General features: G+C 47.3%; 2 protein-coding genes across 3 annotated transcripts in view; both read right to left on the minus strand.

The window, feature by feature from the left end:
- The window catches only part of ARHGEF12 (Rho guanine nucleotide exchange factor 12), a 44,378-nt gene extending 30,073 nt beyond the window's left edge, over positions 1-14,305 (minus strand). The window contains exons 1-8 of one of the 2 annotated variants that reach the window (XM_036404832.2): positions 14,217-14,305; positions 12,772-12,828; positions 5,246-5,344; positions 4,290-4,339; positions 3,490-3,547; positions 2,304-2,482; positions 1,539-1,616; positions 1,202-1,321 (exon numbers count right to left, since the gene is read on the minus strand). In XM_036404832.2, coding sequence (XP_036260725.1) covers positions 1,202-1,321; positions 1,539-1,616; positions 2,304-2,482; positions 3,490-3,547; positions 4,290-4,328 — 474 coding nt within the window. In that variant the 5' untranslated portion in view covers positions 4,329-4,339; positions 5,246-5,344; positions 12,772-12,828; positions 14,217-14,305. The remainder of the gene's footprint in view (positions 1-1,201; positions 1,322-1,538; positions 1,617-2,303; positions 2,483-3,489; positions 3,548-4,289; positions 4,340-5,245; positions 5,345-12,771; positions 12,829-14,216) is intronic. The other variant, XM_054517073.1, reaches the window with a different exon arrangement.
- LOC118695650 (rho guanine nucleotide exchange factor 12) overlaps positions 4,894-22,574 on the minus strand; it is an 82,760-nt gene continuing 65,079 nt past the window's right edge. The window contains 6 exon segments of the mRNA XM_054517067.1: positions 4,894-4,913; positions 5,246-5,344; positions 12,772-12,828; positions 14,217-14,305; positions 14,995-15,018; positions 17,177-17,193. Coding sequence (XP_054373042.1) covers positions 4,894-4,913; positions 5,246-5,344; positions 12,772-12,828; positions 14,217-14,305; positions 14,995-15,018; positions 17,177-17,193 — 306 coding nt within the window.

The raw sequence follows: 22,574 nt of genomic DNA on the forward strand, positions 1-22,574 counted from the left end.
TTATTTTTTTTTCAAAAGTGAAAACAAAATTGTTTAAAAAGCTTCCAAGAATGACTTCATGGTTGTATTTTAAGTTGCACTGACAGATAATAAACACATCATTGCTTGCACTTGTTCTTCAAAGCAGGTTTTTCAGAGATGAGAGCCCAGTGCAAAATGCACTCCACATCCTGATTAAGGTGACAGTGCCAACTTCAAATCCCAGCTGCAGAGGGAGCAGCCTGCCTGTCCCAGCAACTGCAGCTTGCCCAGGATGCCTTGGGAGGGCTGAGCTAGAGCAGAGGCTGGACACAGCTAAAGAACAAAGCAGGGATTTGTTAAAAGGATCTCCTCCATGGATGCACCTTGGGCAGCACAAGAGCCCAACCAGGGCTGCACCCAAGGTGAACCAAAATGGTCCCAAAATGAACCCAAGATGAACCAAAATGGTCCCAAAATGCACGAGCGCTCACAGGTGTGACGGTGTTTGCAGGGGTCTGAGGATGAGGGAAGAGATGAGGATCTGACTCCATGTTTCAGAAGGCTGATTTATTATTTTATGATATATATTATATTAAAACTATACTAAAAGAATAGAAGAAAGGATTTCCTCAGAAGGCTGGCTAAGAATAGAAAAAGAAAGAATGATAACAAAGGCTTGGGGCTGACTGAGACAGGCTGAGCCAGCTGGGCTGTGATTGGCCATTAATTAGAAACAACCACATGAGCCCAATCCCAGATGCCCCTGTTGCATTCCACAGCAGCAGATAACCATTGTTTGCATTTTGTTCCTGAGGCCTCTCAGCTTCTCAGGACAAAAAATCCTAAGGAAATGGATTTTTTAGGAAATACCATGGCTACACACAGGGTCTCTCCCTGGGATCAGTTCTGCTCCATTTGCATCTTGCAGTTCATTGTCCCATTCCAGCTTTAGCCCATGCAGTCCCATCCTTGTTTTTCTCTCTCCAGCCCACGGTGTTTGTGCTCCTGGGCTGAGATTTGGATCATTTGTCCTTGGTGCCCAGCTGGAGCAGGAATTGTTTTGTCTCCCTGCTCTGTGCCCAGAGCTCAGCATCCCCTGATGTGAACCCAGACCCACACACTAAAGCAGCACAGAACGTGAAAATTATAAAACCTAAAACCTGAGGCATCACCCAGAGCACCATGAACCCCCTGGATGGTGCCTGGGAGCACTCCCCAGAGCAGGCTGAGCCCAGCTTACCTGAGTGCAGCCCGTGGCCTTGCAGAGCTGCTCCTGCAGCTGGGGAATGTGTTTCTTTGCCTCCTGGATCTCCTTGAGCAGGCGGGTGGAGGGGGTCCGGCCGTACTCCTCCTGCAGGACCTGCAGAGGAATTGTTTGTGTCTTTTAAATGAACACCTGCACGCCCAAGGAGCTGCTACACAAAGTCTGTTTTACTCTGACAAGAAATAAATAATAATTAAATTAACAAATAACAGATAATAAATTAAAGTCTGGTTTACTCTGATAATAAATAAAATTAACAACCCCTCTTTGCATCACTTTCCCCAGTTCTCTCCAGCCTGCACAAATCCAGTACCTGCAGCCTCTCCTGCTCCTTCTGGAGCATCTTCCTCAGAATCTCCACCTTCTGGTTGTGGACAATGTTATTCTCCTCCTAGGAAGCACAGAGAGATTAAGGTTGGGTTTGTTGGGCAGATAAGGAAAATGGACATGCACGTTTTCCACCCACTTCCTACAAACAGGCTCTGAAAACCTCTGTGAGAAGCAATTCAGATTTCCAACCCTATCCTATGTATTCTTTCTTAATTTTGAACAGCTATAACAGTATAAAAATTGTATTTCTTAATTTTGAACAGCTATAACAGTATAAAAATTGTATTTCTATTATCTCACATAGAACTGCATATTTTTACTTGCAAATTTTCACATCTCAGACAGAACTGCAAAATCTCAGATAGAACCGCAAATTTTTACTTGCATTTTCCTAAGTGAATAAACACCCACAGACAGGACAACAGGAATCCCATTCCCAAATTCTTGTTTCACCACACAAGGAGCACTCAGCAGTTTAGGAACAGGGGAAGAGAATTCTGCTTGGTGGAGGGAAAAAAAGGCTAAAAGTCATTTAAAAGTCATTCCCACCTGCTCCTGCTCAGTGTCAAAATCATCATCATCATCCTCTGCTCCAGTGATCTGAGTCCCCACTCAGGACAGGGGACTGCCAACACTGGACTGGGAAATATCCCAATGCCAATTTATGCCAATTTGAAGTGCAAAAAGAAAATAAATTCAGGCCAAACCCACCCATTTTTCCTTTTGGGAAGAGAGCTCCAAACCTTACCCCCATGAGCACGGGGCTGGTGATCCTTTCTGCATTCCCTGACGTGCCAGGCGAGTGGGGGGATGCCATGATGGGAGACATATGCCCAAAAGCTGCCAGATCCACGTCAGAATCCGCCAGGGGGATCTGGGGCGACCCTGGAGGGCGCCCCTGGACAGTGAGAGCTACATAGGAACCCGCTGTGGGGACACAAGGACAGGCACAGGTCACACACACACACACACGGGGACACGGCCACGCTTCTCTCATTTCCCTCACCCCGAGCCTGAGAGCACTGCCTGCTTCAGAAATCTGTTTAAATTCCAGGTGTTCCAAAAACTTTCATGAGGATCAGCCCTTGTAAAGCAAGCAATCCAGTTTCCAGCCCAGCAGGTTAAATTTTGAGTGCACACAAGTAAAATAAACCACCAGCACCTCCTTCCTCATAGAAGAAAATCCACCAGGAAGGTGTTTCCTGTAGTGCTGTGCAGCATCACACAGAAATCACACTAAGTGCCTGCCCAGTTGTGGTAAAGGTGAAAATATCTCCTTCCTCATGGAAGAAAATCCAATACCAGGAAGGAATTTCTTGCAGTACTATGCAGGCATCACACAGCAGTGCACAGTAATTCCTGCCCAACTGTGGTATTTTAGGTGAATTAATGGATTTTTAGAAGAAAATCCACCAGGAAGGTGTTTCCTGTAGAGCTGTGCAGCATCACACAGAAATCACACTAAGTGCCTGCTCAGCTGTGATATTTAAGGTGAAAATATCTCCTTCCTCATAGAAGAAAATCCAATACCAGGAAGGAATTTCTTGTACTGCTATGCAGCATCACACAGAAATGCACAGCAAGTGCTGCCCAGTTGTGGTATTTAAGGTGAGAATACCTCCTTCCTCATATTTCCTGCAGTGCTCTGGAGGTGTCACACAGAAATGCACAGCAAGTGCTGCACAGCTGTGGTGGAAATTTAAGGTGGAAATGAAGCACCCAGGCAAGGCTTGGTGGCAATTCAAACATTAAGTTCAGGAGAAGCTAGAGGAGAATGTACCAGCTTAAATTCAGGATGTCAGAACCATTTCAATTTCACTTGTCTGCTTCACACACCCCTTGATCCCTCAGCATTGGCCTCACCTTTGGCAGGGCCCTTGAAAGTCTGGTGTCACATTTTACAGGTGACAGGAGAGCCCTCTGCCTTTACTTACACTTGATCAGCTTGACCACCTCCAAATGGTTCGAGTGTGTTACCAGAGTCCCATTCACCTGGCAGGGAGCAGAGAAAATTCAGTGTTTGGCTTCTGTTTCCGAGCAATTCCACACATTCCAGAAGAACAGCAGCATTTTCTTCTCCCCCATCTCCATTACTGCCTCTTTCAAGACATTACCAGATAAATTATTTATCCTTCTAACAGTTTATCTCAGTGAGCAGAGCTCTGCAAAAAGAAAACTGTGCACAGACCGAAAGAACTCAAGCAGGCAGACAAACAAAAAAAAGGGCAATCCATCTCTGCCTGGGCAGAAAAACAACAGGGCAGCTAATTTAATTCATTAATTTCAATGCCTGGTTGCAATCCCAGCTCCATCTGTGTCAGGAGCTGCTGTAGCATTTTGCAGCAATAGTTTACAGAGTCTTTTAAGTCACTGACTTGATTTCTTACTTGCTTGGGACTAAAAAAGAACATGGATGTGGGAGCAGTTAGGGGAGAAAACAACAATTCAGGCAGGCTGTTTATTTACAGATCATTATTAACAACTCTGCCTTCCTTCTCTTCCCTGCCATTTCTGGTTTTATTATATTTATGATACTTGAGCCTGGCAGGATACAGAATTTGTCCATAAAATTCTGAAATGAGGATCTGGAGGAGAGTCAGAAAACTGAAGCTTAGACCATTCCTAATTCAAACACCACGGCAGACATATCAATGTTGTTTTTGGGTTTTGTTTTCAGAAAAAGAGCTCATTTAAGACAAAGGACCCATTTTTCTTCCCATTTCAAAGTCCTTACCTTGATAATTCTATCACCTGTCTGCACTCCAGCCCGCATGGCTGCTCCATCTGGAGAGGCAAGAAATCACTCAGTTCCCATTTCAGTACAATCATTTAGAGCAAAAATGGTTTTATGACTTCTGTAAAACATGCAAAATACTCCTGCACTCAGCCAAGCTTCCTCTCTCAGTAAAATCTCTGGGTCTAGAGCAGTTTTGCTTTCACCTGGCACTGGATACACCAGGACATGATCCCACCACATCCCACGGAGTCATTTCCTCCCTTGGGATGCTCCAAACCCACGAGATCCCAGAATGATCCAGGGTGGAAATGACCTCTGAGATCAGCACAGAATGACCAAAGAGGTCAGCTCCAAACCCACCAGATCCCAGAATAAACCAGGCTGGAAAAGACCTCTGAGATCACCAAGTCCACCCTGTGACCTGACACCTCCTCACCACCTAAACCATGACACAAGTGCCACGTCCAGGCTTGTTTTAAACACATCCAAGGATGGTGACTCCATCCCCTCCCTGGGCAGGTGATTCCAGTGCCCAATCCCTCTTTCCAGTGAAGTATTTTTCCCTGATGTCCAACCTAAACTTCCCCTGGCAGGCACAGCTTTAGGCTGTGTCCTCTCGTTCTGTCAGTGGCTGAAGATTCAGAGGAATAAATTCACTGCTCAACCCTGACCTTGCACATCCCTTCCCAAGCTGCAGCAGGAGTCTGGGAGTTTTCTGCTGCAGCTCAGAGCCATTTCCAGGATGGCCATGGCAGGTTTGGGGGCTCTGCTCTCACCTTCCTTGACAGTGACAGGAGTGCCACATCCCTTCCCCAGCTGCAGCCACCCCACCTGGCAGGAACCTGGGAATTTCCTGCTCCAGCTCACAGCCATTTCCAGGCATCTGGGAGTTTTCTGCTGCAGCTCAGAGCCATTTCCAGGATGGCCACGGCAGGTTTGGGGGCTGCTCTCACCTTCCTTGACAGACTGCACGAAGACGGGGTTGTCCCCGCTGACCGTCAGCCCGAAGCCGTTCTCATCGCGCTGGATCACCACACACCTCTGCACCAGGCCTGGGGACACAGGGGCACCACAGGGAGGGCAACACACAGAGACACAAGCCAGGCATCAGTCCAGAACCTTATCCTCCCAGATAATCACACAGGACTCAAAGGAACGGGGACAACACGGCACAGAGGAGAGACAGGAACAGGGCGGCAGTCCAGAAATGGAGAGGGATGTCAAGACAGGTCAAGCTTATTGCTCCAGCTACACAAAACAGAGATGCAGACAGCTCTGGCATATCAGAAACAACCTGAGGGAAAAGCAGCTTTTAAAGAAGAGCAGCAGTACCCACACCAACGAGCAGGATTTCTTTTGTCTGCATTAATAGTTCAGGAACACCTCACAGGTTCTACAGGCTGCTCTAAAACAGAAGCAGAAATCCCTCAGAGTAATATGAAAGGCTTGGGCTAAAACAGATTTATTGATCAGGAAAAGTTCTCGCAATTCTCAGCCAAAATCTCCTCCTGGGGCACCTTCTGCTCCAGGTGAAATGTTGCACAGAGCCAGAACAGCAGAGGTGAAGAAGTACAAGCCACATTTAACTGTCCTGAGCAGGATTTCTGAAATAAAGACCAGTCCAGGGCCAAAATCCCAGGAGATGAGTTTGAATGTGCCCCTCCTTTAATCTGCTGTGAGACATCAAAGACAACTTGTTTTGTTTCCTGGTATACTCAGCGTAACATGAACACAAATGCGGAGATAAATTCATTTAGTAGGTGCAGCATTTGGACCAGGTGGAATGCTGGAGATGTCTTTTGGACAATGGAAAGACAAGGCCCAAGCAAGCAGCAGCCCTGGCATAATCCTTGCCAAGCACTTTCCTAGGAGCAGCTGCAAAAATCCTCCCAAAACGAAGCCCTCACCCTGAAAAGTGACTTCAGAAACGCTGGAAATGTTTTCCAGGGTGATTTTCATCACCTTTATTTCTAACCTCTTGCTTTGCTTTTCCACTCCTAAAGGCAGAGCAGGCAAAGTTCCTACACTGGCACCTTGAGAAAGGAATCAGAGCTGTCCCAAACCGGATTCCAGAAGTGCAGCAGTTTTGTTTGGTGTGCAGGGAACACGGGGAATTGAGAAGATGCTGTCCCAGCCAGACTGGCTTTTCTGGAATGGGCTTTAAAGTATGAATGGGAACAGAGCAGGGAGTCATTCCCCTGGCTCACGCTGCTCCCAAACCACCTTTCACTGCTCTGCAGCAACTTCCCATGGAAATGAGCAGCCCCAAGAGCCAACACTGCCTGCCCAGCCAGTCCTGCCCTCCTCCAGTGTGGCACGGATGAAAATGGGTGTGGGAGCAGTGGAAATAAAATATTCCAGGACTTCTGCAGCACCATGACATCCCAGGAATTCCCCTCCTGCCAACAAAGCAGGGGATAGCTGCTCGGCAGGGCTGGGAAGAGGATGGGAAGGAAAATCCCCCCACCTTTCACCCCCTGTGCATGGGGAGCAGTGAGGAAGGAGCCTCTCCCTCCTGCACCTCCCCTGCTTTTGTATGACCAAAGCTTCTTGAAGTCTCACTTCCCAAGAATGCTGCCCGGGGCTGGGGTGTGGGATTGGTGCTGCTGGAGAGGAGCAGCTCCTGAGCAGCTCCTGCCAGCCCCACAGCTCCTGAGCAAGGCACCAAACCCAGCTTTGGGACTGCCCTTGCTTAAAGGCACAGGAGAGCCCTGAGCCCGCCCTGCCTCTGGATTTCTTTTTCTGCAGAAGAAATAATCCTTGGATTTACTGATGAACTTCCTCTGATGCCAAAGCAGTGCCCACGTAACACAGACTGACCTGGCAGAACTGACCTGGCAGAGGATAACTGAATTTAATTCAAGTTTATTCAAGTTAAACTCCTTCAGTTCACAAGCTTCAATTTCACCCAAGACCACCTCATAAATTCAGAATGGAGGAACAACTGGAATTAGGACAACTCCACCTGAAATTAGTCCATAATTGCTTTTTCCTGTACTTGTTTTCTTCAGATAAGGGACACTTAACCCTTCCCCTAATCCAATATAAAAGGCTGAAATGAGGTAGAGGAGATAGCACACTTGACAGAGACACACTTTATAGTGATTTTAATGAAGTTATCTGGAGATAACACCGTGACCTGCAGAACCTGATCAGCTCTGATAGCACTCCCTGCCTGAAGCAACCTTCAAGTGCTTTTACTCTGCTGATTTTGAAATATCCCACCCATGATATTTCACTTTTTCCAGCTGAAACTCTCTGAGTATTACAAAGTCATCAGATTTCGTCACTGACAGTACTCAAAAATAAAATTATTAATTATCTTATTCCCATTTTTGCTTTCCTTAACAATATCTTTATGTTATGAAGTGAAGAGACATCACTTAACCATGCTTTAAAAATCAGTCTCTGTTTGTGTCTGGAGTGAATTCCTAAAATTCTGGAGGAAAAATAATCAATTTTAAGGCTTTCTGTCCTCATGGACATGAAAATTCCCCCAAACTCACTCAAGCCAGGAGGACAACAAAGCAGCCAAACACGCGCTGGAGTTAAAGAGGTTAAAATTAAAAGTGAAAGCAGAGAGAAAAGCTGCAAGGAAAGCTGAGAGGAGCTTCAATAGGTGGCACTCGTCCCCCTCCCTTCTCCAGCCCGGCTCCAAGAGCTCCTTGGATGGTGGAAGGACAAAGCCTGCACTTCTCAAGGTCACTGACACCCCAGGGCCAAAATAATTGTCCCAAACAGCCCGGCCAGACACATCTGGGCTGCCCAACAGCTTCTCTGGGAGGCTCAGTTTTCTTTTTCTCTTCCCTGCATCCTATTTGGAAGTTACTGAACGATACAGGAATTTCTTTAGCAACAAACAGAGCAGGGCTTCACTCTAAAAACCTGACTGGGAGAATGGAGAGACCAGGATGGACCAGGCTGGGGGCAACCTGGGCCAGTGGAAGCTGCCCCTGCCCATGGAACAAAACAATTTTTAAGGATTCTCCCACCCCAAACCAGCCTGGGATTCCTACACTGTTCCCAACCATGGAATGATTGGGACAAAAAAAATTTTTAAGGATTTTTCCACCTCAAACCAGCCTGGGATTCCTACACTGTTCCAATCATGGAATGGTTGGAACAAAAGTCATTTTTAAGGATTCTCCCACCCCAAACCAGCCTGGGATTCCATGGGATGTGAATTCCATCTCCCAAGTCCAGTCTAAGCCGAGGAGCTGAGATTTGGGAACCAAAGCCTCCCCTGGGGGCATGAGGCCACCATAGGAAAATGCAGTTTAATAGAGGGATTTGAAATGAATCATTCCATAAACAAAAACCCAAACCCCTTGGGGTTTTGAGAGAGGCTAAATGCTTAACTTCATTTGGGAAGCTTTTTGTCCATAAAATATTGTCAGAAATGCTGCTCCACAAGGATAAACAGAACTTTTATAGAGATAAACTTCTCTGGAAAAATGGTGGTCACAACATAAAGACACAGAGCTGGTAAGGACTGCAAAAAAACCCCATGGAGAATAAGTTTCAATTTCAAAACATCTCAAATCTGGGGTTTCAAACAAAACCCAAAAATTTATCACAAAGTTGGAGAAAATATGTGAAAGAGTTTGTGTCAAGTCCAGGCTAATATTCAGGCCAGAAATTGATGATTGCTAAATATAAAGGAAAATATTTTTGGAGAGCAACCAAGTTGTGAGGAAAAGGAAAGAGAAGCTGATGCCTCACCTACCACCCTGAAAGGTAATTTCAGTTTGAAGTTCATTTAAGAGATGCAAATGCTACTTTGAGAAAAAGATATTTAATATCATGGGAGGTCATGGCACTAATTAGCAAATTACAGCATAACAAACTACACTCACTCTCTCTCCTGATAACCTGAATTTTGTTGAATATACAAAGGTGAGAAGATTGGGTTTATGAATGAAAGAGAGAACTGAGAGCTTTATGTCACTACAAATTAATTTCTTTACATTAGAACAATTCCCTCCATGAGCACTCTGCCCCTCCAAGCCACTCACACACTTCAGGAAACTCTGGCTCCTGAATTAAAAATTTCAAGAGGTGAGAACAAACAGGCAGCAAAGCCACTCCTCTCTTCCTGCTGTCACTCCAGCCCTCCCCATTACTCCCTTTGCACTGGCCAGCCCCCATCCAGTCAGCAGAGAGGAAAATATCAGTACAGTATTTCTACTTGGAGGGCTTGGAATAGTTTGGTGCCTTCCAAAGCAAACAGCAGAGCTCTGCACACATTCCAGAGAAACCTGGGAAAAGCAGACAAAAGGCAGGGCAGGGAAGGGAAGGATGAGTGGGAGCTGCTCCCAGGGATCCTGGGCACGGGGACAGCATCTGCAGGAAGCCTGGGGGACGTCAGAGCTCCCATTAGGAAGCTCTGATTATTTCTGGGCAGTCAAAACTCACATTAGGAAGGTCTGTTTGGTTCTAGGGAGTCAGAGCTCATGTTAGGAAGTTCTGTTTGTATCTGGAAAGTCAAAACTCCCATTAGGAAGTTCTGTTTGTTTCTGGGAAGTCAAAACTCCCATTAGGAAGTTCTGTTTGTTTCTGGGAAGTCAAAACTCCCATTAGGAAGTTCTGTTTGTTTCTGGGAAGTCAAAACTCCCATTAGGAAGTTCTGTTTGGTTCTAGGAAGTCAAGGCTCCCATTAGGAAGTTCTGTTTGTATCTGGAAAGTCAAAACTCCCATTAGGAAGTTCTGTTTGTTTCTGGGAAGTCAAAACTCACATTAGGAAGTTCTGTTTGTTTCTGGGAAGTCAAAACTCCCATTAGGAAGCTCTGTTTGTTTCTGGGAAGTCAAAACTCACATTAGGAAGGTCTGTTTGGTTCTAGGGAGTCAGAGCTCATGTTAGGAAGTTCTGTTTGTTTCTGGGAAGTCAAAACTCACATTAGGAAGTTCTGTTTTGTTCTAGGAAGTCAAGGCTCCCTTGAGGAAGTTCTGTTTGTATCTGGCACTGCCAGGCTGGGGCAGAGGGACAAACACAGAGCTGTCCCAGCAAACGTTTCCTGTCACTAACCCACAGCACTCCCAGCAGTTTGTGGGGAAGCAGCACCAGGCAAAAAACGAGCACAGGGCTCTGGTTCTCCTGGCTGAGCTGGCTCCAAAGCCCCAGAATCAGCCCCAAGTCCCCGCTGCTCCCTGGGAGGGTGGCAGCAGCAATGACAAGCTGCAGCAAGCCAGCTCTCCTCGAGACAGGTTTCCATCAAGGCACCCTCCAGAGGTGTTTACAGCTCCTGAAGGAACACTCTCACACCCTCAGGAACGTGACTATCATATTACTTTGCTGCTTTTTTTTTTTAAAATAAGTGTGTGATTCAAAATTCCAGGGGAAACGAAAAGATCCCACAGAAAGAACAGGACACACCTCCCCAACTGCACCAGCTTTTCCTAACATGCCTGTGTTGGTTTAAACTCCTCAGGGTTGGTGTTGTTTGGTTATTTTTTTAGTGTTTCTTGCTCTGACAGCATCACTTTGTATTCCAGAGGTGGGTTAAGGAGTTGGAGCACGGCCATGAACACCTGGCAGTTTTACTGCAGTGGAATGATAAAGCTGATGATTCTGGAAGAGTCACTGCATCCAAAATCCCACAGCAGCTTTAGCAGAAGCAATTTGCTGAACAGATTAAAATCAGAAAGTGTCACAGACTGCTTTAAACATGAATTAAATAAAATTAAAAAAAACAGTCAAGGAAAAGAAAGACAACCCATGGCTGGAGTCATGGAAATAAGTATTGGAAATAAAAACTGCAGCCAGATTCAGCCCAAGTCCAAGGGGCCAAAGATGCTGATAGGATCCAAAAAACAACTTGTGAATCCTTACTGCCTTCTATATTCTAAGGTCTGAATGCAAATATCTCCAGGACTGGAAGTGGAATAAGTCCCTAGAGCAGGGGAATTTCACAGCCCCCAGACTGACAGAGCAGGCAAAGCTGAGGGAGCACAGGGGCCCCTCGTGGTGTAGGGACAGCACCAGGATGGGTGGGGATATTCCCATCAAAAACCTGGGGATGGGAATATCATTTTACTGCCCAGGAGTGCAGGGTCACTCCCTCTCTCTGGGACAGAGAATAGAAAAGTTCACATCCTTCCACTTATTTAAATTATTCACAGACACATTTTTCCATTTCTGTCAGAAAGAACCGACAGAGAACCCCTACAAACAATGACTGAGAATATGGCACAGACTTTCCTACAAGCACAAACCACTTTGGGAGCAGTGCCCTCACTGCCAGGAGCACCCAGTGACACCTCCACAGGTGCCAGATTTAACATTTTCCAGCCACAAGCTGAGAGCTGAAGCAGGATGGAAGGGCAGCTCTGGCTGTTCCTGGGCTGCAGAGCTTTCCAGGCTGAGAAAATCCCTGCCTGGGTTAGGAGTGAGTGCCTGAGTGGGTCAAACCCCTTCAAGACAGCTCCAAACCCTGTTCCTGCTGCTCAAACCCCCAGGAAATCCCTGCCTGGGTTAGGAGTGAGTGCCTGAGTGGGTCAAACCCCTTGAAGACACCTCCAAACCCTGTCCCTGCTTCTCCCCAGGGCCTGAGGGCAGCACAGCCACCATGGCCTGGTTCAGGGCCTGGCCTTCAGCCCCTGGCAGAAGGAACAGCTCAGATGGTCACAGCCCAGCAGTGCCACCTCCACAGGTGCCAGGTTTAACATTTTCCAGCCACAAGCTGGGAACTGAAGCAGGGTGGAAGGGCAGCTCTGGCTCTTCCTGGGCTGCAGAGCCTTTCCAGGCTGAGGAAATCCCTGCTGGATGCTGGAGTCAAACACCTCAAAGACAGCTCCAAACCCTGTTCCTGCTGCTCAAACCCCCAGGAAAACCCTGCCTGGGTTAGGAGTGAATGCCTGAGTGGGTCAAAACCAGCTCAAAACCAGCTCAAAACCAGCTCAAAACCCTGTCCCTGCTTCTCCCCAGGGCCTGAGGGCAGCACAGCCACCATGGCCTGATGGCCCTGCTTGCCTGGCAGAAGGAGCAGCTCAGGTGGACACTGGGGCTCAGCAGTGACACCTCCACACGTTCCAAATTGAATAAATAATAATTTTCCAGCCATTAGCACACTACAAGCTGAGAACTGAAGCAGGATGGAAGGGCAGCTCTGGCTGTTCCTTTCCAAGCTGAGGAAAACCCTGCCTGGCTTAGGAGCTGAATGCCTAAATGGGTCAAAACCAGCTCAAAAACCAGCTCAAAAACCAGCTCAAAAACCCTGTCCCTGCTTCTGCCCTGGAGCCTGAGGGCAGCACAGCCACCCCGGGCTGGTGGCAGAAGGAGCAGTGACACTTCCGCAGCTGCCTGATGAAATAAATAATAATTTTCCAGCCACTAGCACGCTACAAGCTGAGAACTGAAGCAGGATGGAAGGGCAGTCCCTGCTGCAGAGCCAACCATGCAGATCAGGGGAAGGGAAAAGCCTGGGATTCACAGACAGGAGAAGCAGGAGCTGCCCAGGGGGAGGCTGCAGCTTTGGCTTACCATACGTCTCGGATCTACTCTCCTCAGAACTAGACTTTGTCTTCTTGGAGGAGCTATCTGCACGAGAGCAGGAGAAAAGGAGAGAGAGATATAGAAAATATGGAGACCAAACATGAGGAAAAAAAAAAATCATGAAAAAAAAAAAACAACACAGACTCGGATTTATCGGGTTAAATCGTGCAAAACACAAATAAGATGTGAACAAAACACAGGTGGAACATTTGGAACAAGGGTGAATAATACAGGGACATACAGGTAACAGCACACAGAATCTGTTACAGGAGCTAGGACACGACCACAGGAGCTCTCTGCAGTAAAACAGATAAAAACCAGTCCAAGCACAAGGCAGTGCTCCTCCCCAGAGTCAACACCCAGCACAGGCACAGCAGCTCAGCATCCTCAATTCACCCCTTAAACAAAAGACAAGGGTTTTCTGCAGGCTGCACTGCAGAGCTCCCCTATCAAAGCACGGGGTCAGGTAACAGCTCTCAACTCTGGAGTGACTCCCTGCAAATTAAGATTACAGCATTCCTCAAGTTTGTTTCTGGAGAAATTAAATTCCTTCCACAAAATGAGTTCACAGCCTGGGAGCTCCCCCAACCTGAAATAATTTTACCTTTCCTGTCCTAAAGGACAAAGGAAAAGAAGACAAGCTCTGAACCAGTTTTTTCCCCATTAAATGGGCATTTAAAGCCCATTTTCATTTATTTTGTGCACACTAGAATGACTCATGCAGCCAGTGGCAGGAAACCATCACCAGGGTGGTTATAAACATCAGCCCTGTGCACAAAAATCCCCACATCCTACAAGTGGTGCTCCCCAAGCCCCAGGGAAAAGCCTGAATGCACAGACAGGAAAAATGCACCTTGCATGGGGCCAGGAGGTTGAGGCAGGAATTTCATGAGCAGGCACTGGGGGAGTGCTCCAGAGAGAACAAAAATCCTGTGTGCACCCTCATCGCCCTCATTTAACTAAAATCAAAGCAGGCTAAATCATAGGACAGCAAATCCTTTAAAATGAGGAGTTCATCTTCAAATGCTTCACCTTGGGAAGCACAAATTCACTTTGCAAGGGGTAAAGAGGGATCAAAATCCACTCAGGAACAAAACAAACCCCCCCCCCCCAAATTAAAACCCCAGCAGAGAAACCCAGCTCTGGCTGGGCCAACCCCATCTCCAATTTCAGATTTCACTACAGAACTCCTCACAGCTAATTACAGCCCTCGCCTCCTGACTCTGCTGAAAGTGGAAGCTGTTGTAATTATTTATACACTAATCCAGGTTGGTGATGAGGGTGTTTAAAATCAAGCCCACATTCATTCAATGCCCACACTGCCTTTGCAGAACAACACAGCTCTGAAAACCACATTAAAATCGTTTTTAATCGACTTCCCAGTGCTTTGTTTGGGTTTTTTTTTTTTTTTTTCCTTGAATTTGGGATTTTACCTGTGGGATCGAAGTCGTGGGTGCTGCTGCAGCGTTCAACCTTCTGCTTCTTGTCAGCTGGAGACTCTCTGCTCAGAATGCTGCCGTGTCTGGGGCACAGAAAAGCAAAATATCCTCACACCAGAGCCCACAGGAGCCGCCCTGAGCGCTCACACAAAGCTCAGCCAGCTCTGCCTGCTCGCCAGAAATTCACATTAAAGCGTAGGCATCGAGTTGCCTTTAAAATATTTATTCCCAGGCTGAATTCAGAGGGGAAAATGATCTCCCCTGGAATCTCTGGGAGGGGATCCAAGGCTCCAGGAACAGTCTTGGTAACCTCCAGAACTGATAACAAGTGCATTCTCTTTAGCACTCAACATCAGCCCATGTTTTATCTTAAAAGCCAAATAAATTTAATGGAAAAAAACCCTCCTGAAATGTTAAATCTCCCAGCAAACTTTAAATATTTCAGCATGCCAAAATTAAAGATTTAGGATCTCCCCAGAAGGGAAGCACCTGTACCCTGCCTCCCTTTCCCTCCCTGACCACCTCAAAGCTCAGGTAAGATGAGCCCCAGCCACGTCACAGAATGCAAATGCTCACCCCATGCCAAGGACACCACCAATAAATCTACTTTTGGCACCTCATCCCCATCTGGATATTGATTTCCTCACATCTGTAATGGGCACTACAAGCTGTGTTTGTATATATATATATATATATTTTAAAAACATTCCCCTGCAAAAATGCTGCAGTATAATTTACAATACAGACAAAAAAGCAAATTTCAGGAACTCACCTCGAAGGTTTTTTGAGAGGAAACCTGAAAAGAAACAAAAAAAAAAAAGTTTAATGAACTTTTATTTTTCAATATTAGGTTTGATATCAGCATTAGTGCTTAGATACAAAGAGTTATTTTACACTTCTGTGGTACCTTCACAAAAAACCATCTCTATTTTCATGGAACTCCATGAACTTTGAGGCAAGTGCAATAAAATTGAAATTAAATTACCTATTCCAAGTAGTATTATACAGACAGATAACAAAAGCAACAAATCCAAAGCTGAAGGGAGAACCAAATATATTTGTATTTTTAACTGAGCACACAGCCTCAAGCTGCACCAAGGGAAATTTAGGTTGGATATCAGGAAAACGTTTTTTTACAGAAAGGGTGATAAAGTTCTGGAATGTTCTGCCCGGGGAGGTGGTGGAGTCCCCATCCCTGGGTGTGTTTAACAAAGCCTGGATGTGGCTCTGGGTGCCAGGGTTGAGTTGAGGGGTTGGGGCTGGGTTGGACTCGATGGTCTTGAAGGTCTCTTCCAACTTGGTGATTCTGTGAATTTCTGTGAATTTCTGTGAATTCCTGTGAATTTCTGTGAATTCCTGGGAATTTCTGGGAATTTCTGGGAATTCCTGTGAATTTCTGTGGATTCCTGTGAATTTCTGTGAATTTCTGTGAATTTCTGTGAATTTCTGTGAATTCCTGTGAATTTCTGTGAACAGCTCCACAGCCAGGCTCAGGTGAAAGGAGGTTGGAGCCAAAAGGGGTTTGGAATCTTCTCCCAAATGAGTGAAGGACAGGAGGGAACAGCCTCAGGCTGGGCAGAGCAGGAATTTCTCCTTGGAAAGGGTTGCTGGACACTGGGAGGGTCTGGAGTCCCCATCCCTGGAATTGGCATTTCCGTGATCCTGAGCTGAGACATAGCCCCATCCCCATCCCACAACCAAACCATTCTCCCAGAGTTTTCCAGACCATTCCAAGCAAGAGTCCTTGACTGGCAGCACAAAACTGCCCCAAATGCTCCTCCTGTCACCTCCTCCCCTCCGTAATTCCACCTGGAGCGGCCCAGGCAGGAAAAGCCCAGCCCTAAAGCTCCAGGAGCTCCCTCCCCACTACCTGAAAACCCCGAGTGGCTGCACAGAGCCAGCCTGAGCCCTCTCTGGGAGCAAGAGCTGTGCCATCAAATGTGGATACACCCAAAACTGGCCAGCTCCCACATGCCAAGCCCCTGTGCAAACATGCACTAATATGGAACTCCAGAACGAGCATCTGATGACACATTAGGCAAGGGAAATTAAAATGCTGTCTGCCTGTTCCTGAAAATAATTATCCACAGCAAGACACTTGCCATCTTTCAGATAACAGCATTGAATTCAGCTGAACTACAACAGCAGCTTCCAAATTAAGGGGGTAGATAGGGCCTGTGATTGCATAAACAGCAAAAAGTTAATTAATTGAAAGCAAGAAGTGGTAATCCTCCTTCCTCCTGCCCCAAAAGATTTATTTTAATCTTAAAAGCCTGGGAAATCCTCTCTGATTCAAATCAGAAACATCCTCTCCTCGTGGTGCTCTACCTGCAAAGCCACATCTCTGCAGCATCCCATCCCCCAGTTACCAACTCCAGGCAGGGAAGGAGGGCTTGGTACAGGACAGACAGCTGGAAGCCCAAAGGAAAGCAAACAAAAGTCATCTCAGGCCAATCTAACCCTGCCTGGGCCCTGAGCAGCCAGCAGATGCAGCAGCAACCAAGTGTTTCACTGAAAAGCAGAAAAGAGGGGAAACAGAAAGGAATCCAGGGAAAGACAGAAAGAGATGTTTAGGATGAATTACACCCATTTTCTTATCTGATCCATTTGAACTTCTGAGCTGCATAAAATACCACTGGTAAGTATTTTAATGAAGCATTTTAGTGACAAACTTTATCCTCCAGAGGTTCTTATCAGCACCCAGAAGTGCTGCAGCAGCAGGCAGAGTTTGTGGATAACTCAAAGTGAGTTCACTGCTGGACCTCTGGCCTGGCTCAGAGCTCTTGATTATCTGTGAAACACTAATGTCCTATTTTCCAGGTCCAAAAGTTGTGCAAAACCTTTCTGCTCTTTATACTAGGCTGGTGATTAATTATTTAGGAAGGAACTTTAAAGTTTTTGTAAACAAAGCAGCGCTGAAAACACCGGAATCTTTCTCAGCGCTTTGACGTTACCGGGGAATGTCCAGTTCCTGTGGGGTGGGAGCCAAAATCCCTGTTCCCAACCCACAGCTGTGCTCACAGCTGGATGGCACAGGGGGTCAGGGTCCAGCTGGCCCTGGGGAATCCTCCTGCCTGAGAAGGGACCCCATCCCAGGGCTGGGACCCCATCCCAGGCAGTGCTGGAGCCCCTTGGCTCAGCTTTCTGAGGTTCCTTCTTGTCCCAGGTAAGCAGGGATGGAGGCATGGAGAGGTTGGGGAGCAGGGATGGACACAGGGACAGGCTGGGGAGTAAAGAAGTTGGCAGGGACAAGCTGGGGAGCAGAGATGGAGGGAGGAACACTGTGGGATTAGGGATGGACACAGGGACAGGCTGGGGAGCAGGGATGGACACAGGGACAGGTTGGAAGCAGGAATGGAGGCAGGGACAGGGTGGGGAGCCAAGAAGGTGGCAGGGACAGGTCTGGACCAGGGATGGACACAGGGACAGGCTGGGATCAGGGATGGACACAGGGACAGGATGGGGAGCAGGCACAGGTTGATGAGCAAAGAAGGTGGCAGGGACAGGTTGGGAGCAGGGATGGAGGCAGGGACACTGTGGGAGCAGGGATGGACACAGGGACACTGTGGGAGCAGGATGGACACAGGGACAGGCTGGGAGCAGGGATGGACACAGGGACACTGTGGGAGCAGGGATGGACACAGGGACACTGTGGGAGCAGGGATGGACACAGGGACACTGTGGAGCAGGGATGGACACAGGGACACTGTGGGAGCAGGGATGGACACAGGGACACTGTGGGAGCAGGGATGGACACAGGGACACTGTGGGAGCAGGGATGGACACAGGGACAGGGTGGGAGCAGGGATGGACACAGGGACAGGCTGGGAGCAGGGATGGACACAGGGACAGGCTGGGAGCAGGGATGGACACAGGGACAGGCTGGGAGCAGGGATGGACACAGGGACAGGCTGGGAGCAGGGATGGACACAGGGACACTGTGGGAGCAGGGATGGACACAGGGACACTGTGGGAGCAGGGATGGACACAGGGACACTGTGGGAGCAGGGATGGACACAGGGACAGGCTGGAGCAGGGATGGACACAGGGACAGGCTGGGAGCAGGGATGGAGGCAGCAGATGATCCCAGCACAGCCTCTGGGCACTGCACAACCACCGCCCTCCACCCTCTCCTGCCTCTCCTTTGCTTCACAGGTATTCCCTGAAATCAATGGAGTAGGAAAAGGATGGGCTTTGTCCGCCCAGGCTGAAGGTGAAGCTCTCCAGCCCCCAAAGCACCTCCCTTCCTGCATCTGAAATCATTCCTGGGCACTGAGTTATGAAATCACACAAGTTTTAGGCAGAAGACTCAGCTGAGCTCCAACACTGATCCTGGCTGGGAGCACTCAGTACCACACTCCTCCCTTCTCCCATTTCCCTGCCTGAACACCACCTGGAAGCCATCCCTCATTTCCCAAACCCTGTGCCACCACAGCAGGAAGCAGAGTCAGAATGGATAAAACCCAATCAAAAATCACAGAGGAGCTCCTGGGAGTTTTATCTGTGTTTCACTGCAACTGATCTTCACTTGGAAATGATATTAAATCTGAAAGCAGCCCTGAAAATCCCCTCACCGTGCTACAGCACCCAGCACAACACCATTCAAATTCAAATACATTTCACCTCCTACTGTAAACAGCAGCAAGAAGGCAGAGCAGGGTGTGGTGAACAGCTGGAGCCTTAATTCCAAACGGAGCTGGCAAGTTTAGGCTCCACGATAAAAACCCTGTAGACATTTTGTCTGATAACTGATGAACATCAGCACATTTTCAAACGAGTTGTTCCACTCTCCCAAACACCGGCACCAATTAAAAGCCAAGGCAGATTTTGTTTTTAAAATGCTGGGCCCGAATAATTTGAGTCATTTAAATGCATCAAATGACTAAAAGTGTGTCTTCTTAGTCATGCTGCATTAGGAAAATCTATTTAAGGGAGGAAAATACATCTACAAGCAGCAACAGCGTGGATTAAACATTGGATTTCAGGTTAGCTCACACACAGGCACCACCAATGCCCAATAACCACCTTGAAGCCAAGCAGGAAAAGGTGATTTGAAGACTTAATGTGTCAGAAAAGAGGAGAGCAGGGAGGATTCCCAGCTCCCAGCAGTACAAAGCATTCCATTCTAGCCTGGGAGGATGAAAATACAGCTGACCATAAATAGCACAGCATCCAGATAACCATGCTGGGGTTTTTTTTTGTGTTTTGTTTTTTTATTTTTTCTTCCCTCCCCTACTAAAATATTACCAGAATTCAAGTATCTGCTATCTCCAAAGCTGATCAAAGAGAAAAATATTTAGATTCAGACAAGGGCCTCAACCTTGGAAATATTTATTCATGGGCCTAACTTTAGTTCCAGGACTGCTCAGATGCCTGAAATGAAGCCTGTGTGTGTTTGCAAGGAGAAATTACTCCAAGTTGTGCCCAGATGAGTAAGAAATGTTGTGAAACCCATGCAGAAGAGAACAGCCAAAAAGTGCTTGCTTGACAGAACTAATCTTTAATTAGGAGATGAACAGTTGCAATAGAAGCTGCTTCAGTGCTTTATTAGATTCATTTAAATAAGATGTTGCTTGTTGCAGAAAAACTCTCTGAATGAATTATAAATTTCAAAGAAAAGCAGCCAACACAACTGATCATGCCAAATTCAGAGGAGAAACAGCCCAGGCCTGATCACTGGTCTTTTTTAGGGATATATTTAGAAGGAGGAAAGGAACACCAAAGGTTATCTCAAAGTCCCCACAATAAAAACCCAAAATTCTGTATTTATAAAGTCTCATCCTAATTCAGGACGTTTCCACCAACTCATGAGTCAATGAGAAGCCTTTGGCCACCATCAGCTCCATGGAACTTGGTGAAAAATGATTTTAACTCACTCAGAACTCCAGAATGGTTTGGGTTGGAAGGACCCCAGAGCTGATCCTGCCATGGCAGGGACACCTTCCCCCTCCCCAGGCTGCTCTCAGCTCTGTCCAGCCTGGCCTGGGACACCCCCGGGGATGGGTGTGCAGGATTTTGGGAATGCTGAGCAGGATTGTTCTCTCCTCTTGTTCACACATCCCCAAACAGATCCTGGAAAAACCAAAGCCTGTTCCTGAGGGACAGGTAAAATAACCACTGAACAATTCCAGGACTATTCCGAGTGCACCCAGCTCCTTTAATATCCATTAAACTTCATTTTCAACACCCTGATTGCACCTCACTGACAGCACTCTGAGAAATGATGCATTTTTTGTGTCTAAATCTAGGAGATTTTAAATGCTCTGAAAACACAGTAAGCATTGACATAAATGCTGTTTTGGAAATACCTCCCAGAATTTCATCATCTGGAAGAGACAGAATGAAAGAAAAGGAAGGAAGGGAAAGAAAACCAAGGAAGGGAATCTGTTTCCAGGGCTGCAGAGGCACAGATCCACCAGAGCAGGATTTTAAAGGCCCTGAGAAAGGTTTCAGGGGAGAATGCAGCACCAACAGGAACTGGAGGCATTTTTGTGTCCCAAGGAAAAGGCCTGGGACAGCCCTGACCCAACACATCCCCTCCACTCTCCTCAGCAGGAGCAGCAGCTTTCTGCTGGGTCATCTTTGCCACAGATCAAAGCACAGGAGCTCAAGGAAACACTGAGCTTTTTCCATGAAAAAAAAAAAAAAAGAAAGTCAAACCCACTGCATACTGATGGCAACAGACTGGACAGGAAAACAGGGATCCAAATGGGATTCCTGGGAGCTGTCAGAGCCCAGGGATGGAATTTTGGGACCTGCAAGGAGGCAGAGCGAGGGAGGCAGAGCCCAGGATGGATTTTTGGGACCTCAAGGAGGCAGAGCGAGGGAGGCAGAGCCCAGGGATGGAATTTTTGGGACCTGCAGGGAGGCAGAGCGAGGGAGGCAGAGCCCAGGGATGGTTTTTGGGACCTGCAAGGAGGCAGAGCCCAGGGATGGATTTTTGGGACCTGCAAGGAGGCAGAGCCCAGGGATGGATTTTTGGGACCTGCAAGGAGGCAGAGCCCAGGGATGGAATTTTGGGACCTGCAAGAGGCAGAGCGAGGGAGGCACGCGAGTGCGAGCTGTGTTATTTTGTGGGAGTCCGAGGCAGCGCAGCTGACACCGTGACTCATGGAGGAATCTCCCTGGCATTATTGACCTTGCACTGCTGACAGCTCATGGGCAGGAGTGCAGCCTTCAGAAAAGAACATGGGAAATTTAGGGAAGTGATTGGAGAGCCCACAGAGCCAACACCTTCTGTGCCAAACCCCCCTGAACACCCCAGTGCTGCATTTGCCTCAATAAAACATCAGCAAACGCCTCCCACTCAATATTCTATCATTTTTCAGCCACTGATGTCTCCAGCCATAACCAGAATATGCCATTCCATTTTCCTTTCGGGAGAGAAAATGCAGAGTAGCCAACAGAGCCCATCAGCATATTTCCTGATGGATCAGGGGATGGATCAATGCAAGGGACTGGTGCCATGGCAACCAACGTGCTGAGCAAAACACTTAAACTGGGTTAAGATGAATTTGATAAAAAACAAAGTCTGGAAGGCTGGCAAGTTCCATCTGTAGGATGGGGAGGGTCAGGGCTCCAAGAGGGAGGTATTTCTACAGGGAAGGAGAATTTCACTGGGGCCTTTCCTTCACAGCTTCCTCTTGGAGCTTTAAAAAAATAAATCTCTATATACAGATTCCTCTCTCGTTCTTGTGGTTGAGGGATTCATCAGGAGGGGTGAAAAGAAAGGAAGGAGAATTCTACAGGGAAGGAGAAATCTACAGGGAAGGAGAAATCTACAGGGAAGGAGAATCTCACTGGTGCTTTGCCTTCACAGCTTCCTCTTGGAGCTGTAAAAAATTAAATCTCTATATACAGATTCCTCTCTCATTCTTGTGGTTGAGGGATTCATCAAGGGGGGTGAAGAGAAGAGGTAGCATGAGAAGGGAGCAAGAAAAGAGGAAAAAGAAACCAGCTTAAAATTATGGAAGAAAAACAGAATGCAAAGATAAATCTTTTCCATAAAACAAACAGCAAGAATTCGGAGATTTGCCTCCACACCAGGAATTTCCTGATGACACAGGAATGCATCATCATCCTATGGCCTGTAAAAATGATAAGGAGGCAACCCTGGGTTTACTGCAGGCAGCTGCAGCTCTTTGCTCAGCGTCCTTCCCTGTAAAGCCCTGAGGTGGGAAGGGTTTCAGTCCCTCAGAAAAGGAAGAAAAGCATCTCCAGAGAAGTTCCATCCACAGCTCAGCCATTCACTCCCAGCCCAAGCAAGTGCCTCAGCTTATTTCCATGACACAAGCACTTGGATTTTTCCAAGAGCTGATGTCAGGGCTTTTCATGGAGAAAGAGCTGCATTTA

The sequence above is a fragment of the Molothrus ater genome, chromosome 22 (genome assembly GCF_012460135.2).
Source record: "Molothrus ater isolate BHLD 08-10-18 breed brown headed cowbird chromosome 22, BPBGC_Mater_1.1, whole genome shotgun sequence".
Lineage (NCBI taxonomy): Eukaryota > Metazoa > Chordata > Aves > Passeriformes > Icteridae > Molothrus > Molothrus ater.